The 3530-nt window shown below is 48.5% G+C and overlaps 2 protein-coding genes across 2 annotated transcripts; both read right to left on the bottom strand.

Annotated features, from left to right (window-relative positions):
• Positions 1 to 654: 654 nt before the first annotated feature.
• Positions 655 to 1815, bottom strand: LOC139472653 (uro-adherence factor A-like). The gene has a single exon (XM_071255116.1). It carries the CDS (start codon positions 1813 to 1815, stop codon positions 655 to 657), a length of 1161 nt encoding a protein of 386 aa, XP_071111217.1.
• A 30-nt stretch (positions 1816 to 1845) lies between these two features.
• Positions 1846 to 2823, bottom strand: LOC139472652 (uro-adherence factor A-like). Its single transcript, XM_071255115.1, has one exon. The coding sequence runs from the start codon at positions 2821 to 2823 to the stop codon at positions 1846 to 1848; it is 978 nt and encodes a 325-aa protein (XP_071111216.1).
• Positions 2824 to 3530: the final 707 nt, after the last annotated feature.

The following is a 3530-nucleotide window of genomic DNA, read 5'->3' as shown; positions in this document are numbered from 1 at the left end:
GGTTGAGGATGAGTATCATTTCATGTTTGTCTGCCGATGTATGCCGAATTGCGTGAACAGTACATTCCAAGAAACTACTATGTATTTCCCACGTTACATAAATTCAAGTGATAAAAGTAATATCATAAGAAATTTGGCTATGTATATTCATAGGTCTATGCAATTAAGGACAAAACGGCTGATGTTAATTGCAATCTTAATAATGGCTGCTGTACAACTGCTGTTACATGGACCGATGGCCTACGTACCCTTGCTGAATAAACAACAAAGAGCAAAGATTGGCATTCTAGAAGTTTATGAGTTAATAAAAAAAACCATACATCTTTATTGATAACAACTTGGGTCACCGTCACACCCAACAACACCATCGTTGTCACTGATTGTAGGGGCAACACAGCATCTTGCCTCAAACAGGATGGTAAAGTGCTGTGGTGTAAACCCGTGAAATGCCTAGGCGTGGCTTGTGATGGCGCAGGGAACATTTTCATTGCTGAAACAGGCCATGGATCCATCGTGCAGTTCTCCAGCAGGGGGAGGAAGGTATGCAGGGTGATCGGGGAGTCGGAACTCTTCAGTCAGCCTTCAGGAGTAGCAGTTGATAACATGGGCTATCTGTATGTTATCTGTAATTATAAGGATATCACAGTGTGGAAGCTAGGGCACCAGACTGAGGGTCGCATTGAGTGTCTTGTCCAAAGATAGAGAGGGCACCAGACTGAGGGTCGCATTGAGTGTCTTGACCCAAGATAGTGAGGACATCAGACTGAGGGTCGCATTGAGGGTCTTGTCCAAAGATAGAGTGGGCACCATACTGAGGGTCGCATTGAGTGTCTTGTCCAAAGATAGAGACGGCACCAGACTGAGGGTCGCATTGAGTGTCTTGACCCGAGATAGAGAGGGCACCAGACTGAGGGTCGCATTGAGTGTCTTGTCCAAAGATAGAGAGGGCACCAGACTGAGGGTCGCATTGAGTGTCTTGTCCAAAGATAGAGAGGGCATCAGACTGAGGGTCGCATTGAGGGTCTTGTCCAAAGATAGAGTGGGCACCAGACTGAGGGTCGCATTGAGTGTCTTGACCCGAGATAGAGAGGGCACCAGACCGAGGGTCGCATTGAGTGTCTTGTCCAAAGATAGAGAGGGCACCAGACTGAGGGTCGCATTGAGTGTCTTGTCCAAAGATAGAGAGGGCACCAGACTGAGGGTCGCATTGAGTGTCTTGTCCAAAGATAGAGTGGGCACCAGACTGAAGGTCGCATTGAGTGTCTTGACCCAAGATAGAGAGGGCTCCAGACTGAGGGTCGCATTGAGTGTCTTGTCCAAAGATAGAGAGGGCACCAGACTGAGGGTCGCATTGAGGGTCTTGACCAAAGATAGAGTGGGCACCAGACTGAGGGTCGCATTGAGTGTCTTGACCCGAGATAGAGAGGGCATCAGACTGAGGGTCGCATTGAGGGTCTTGTCCAAAGATAGAGTGGGCATCAGACTGAGGGTCGCATTGAGTGTCTTGACCCAAGATAGAGAGGGCACCAGACCGAGGGTCGCATTGAGTGTCTTGTCCAAAGATAGAGAGGGCACCAGACTGAGGGTCGCATTGAGTGTCTTGTCCAAAGATAGAGAGGGCACCAGACTGAGGGTCGCATTGAGTGTCTTGTCCAAAGATAGAGTGGGCACCAGACTGAAGGTCGCATTGAGTGTATTGACCCGAGATAGAGAGGGCACCAGACTGAGGGTCGCATTGAGTGTCTTGTCCAAAGATAGAGAGGGCACCAGACTGAGGGTCGCATTGAGTGTCTTGACCCGAGATAGAGAGGGCATCAGACTGAGGGTCGCATTGAGTGTCTTGACTCACGATAGAGAGGGCGCCAGACTGAGGGTCGCATTGAGTGTCTTGACCCGAGATAGAGAGGGCGCCAAACTGAGGGTCGCATTGAGTGTCTTGACCCGAGATAGAGAGGGCGCCAGACTGAGGGTCGCATTGAGTGTCTTGACCCAAGATAGAGAGGGCGCCAAACTGAGGGTCGCATTGAGTGTCTTGACCCGAGATAGAGAGGGCACCAGACTGAGGGTCGCATTGAGTGTCTTGACCCGAGATAGAGAGGGCATCAGACTGAGGGTCGCATTGAGTGTCTTGACCCAAGATAGAGTGGGCATCAGACTGAGGGTCGCATTGAGTGTCTTGACCTGAGATAGAGAGGGCACCAGACTGAGGGTCGCATTGAGTGTCTTGACCCAAGATAGAGAGGGCATCAGACTGAGGGTCGCATTGAGTGTCTTGACCCAAGATAGAGTGGGCACCAGACTGAGGGTCGCATTGAGTGTCTTGACCCAAGATAGAGAGGGCGCCAGACTGAGGGTCGCATTGAGTGTCTTGACCCAAGATAGAGAGGGCACCAGACTGAGGGTCGCATTGAGTGTCTTGACCCGAGATAGAGAGGGCATCAGACTGAGGGTCGCATTGAGTGTCTTGACCCAAGATAGAGTTGGCACCAGACTGAGGGTCGCATTGAGTGTCTTGACCCAAGATAGAGAGGGCGCCAGACTGAGGGTCGCATTGAGTGTCTTGACCCAAGATAGAGAGGGCACCAGACTGAGGGTCGCATTGAGTGTCTTGACCCGAGATAGAGAGGGCATCAGACTGAGGGTCGCATTGAGTGTCTTGACCCAAGATAGAGTTGGCACCAGACTGAGGGTCGCATTGAGTGTCTTGACCCGAGATAGAGTGGGCACCAGACTGAGGGTCGCATTGAGGGTCTTGACCCAAGATAGTGAGGACATCAGACTGAGGGTCGCATTGAGTGTCTTGACCCAAGATAGAAAGTACATCTTGACCTGAGTGTCTTGACCTAAGGTAGAGAGGGTACCTGACTGTGGATCCTATTAAAATGTCTAGACCTCATACAGAAAGGACACCTGTCTGTCGATCTTGAACTAAGTGTCTTCACCTAAGGCAGAGAGGGTACCTGGCTGTGGATCCTATTAAAATGTCTTGACCCAAGATAGAAAGGAAACCTGCCTGTCGATCTTGACCTGAGTGTCTTGACCTAAGGTAGAGAGGGTACCTGGCTGTGGATCCTATTAAAATGTCTTGACATAAGGTAGATAGGATACCTGACTATGTATCCTATTAAAATGCCTTGACCTAAGTAGAAAGAACAAGAATTGAAGGATTCACGGATTCAAGGGTTTATTGAGGTGAAAGGCCGTAAGACCCACAGTACAGATAATGTCATGTCACTCACAAACTTACAGCATATGTAAGGAGTGACTGCATAAGTATTGTAATAACCACTTGTAACATTCACCACATCAATATGTGTAGTAATTATGGACTGCAATTTGTTTCTCATACAGAACATTTGAAAAAGGTTCTTTGCTATATCAAAGATCATCTCATCATTATAAGAGTTTATCATGCTTACCATGTCATGACTAACAAAAGTGTTGAGATGTTCATAGAGTGCCAAATATTTACTTCTTATCTGTGAGTACAGAGGACAATTGAAGAAAACGTGCGCTTCCTCTTCAAGTTC

Source organism: Haliotis cracherodii, unplaced genomic scaffold (genome assembly GCF_022045235.1).
Source record: "Haliotis cracherodii isolate W230 unplaced genomic scaffold, xgHalCrac1.p SCAF_25, whole genome shotgun sequence".
Taxonomy (NCBI): domain Eukaryota; kingdom Metazoa; phylum Mollusca; class Gastropoda; order Lepetellida; family Haliotidae; genus Haliotis; species Haliotis cracherodii.
The sequence above is the reverse complement of the archived record's forward strand: the minus strand, read 5'-3'. Positions and strand labels throughout refer to the sequence as shown.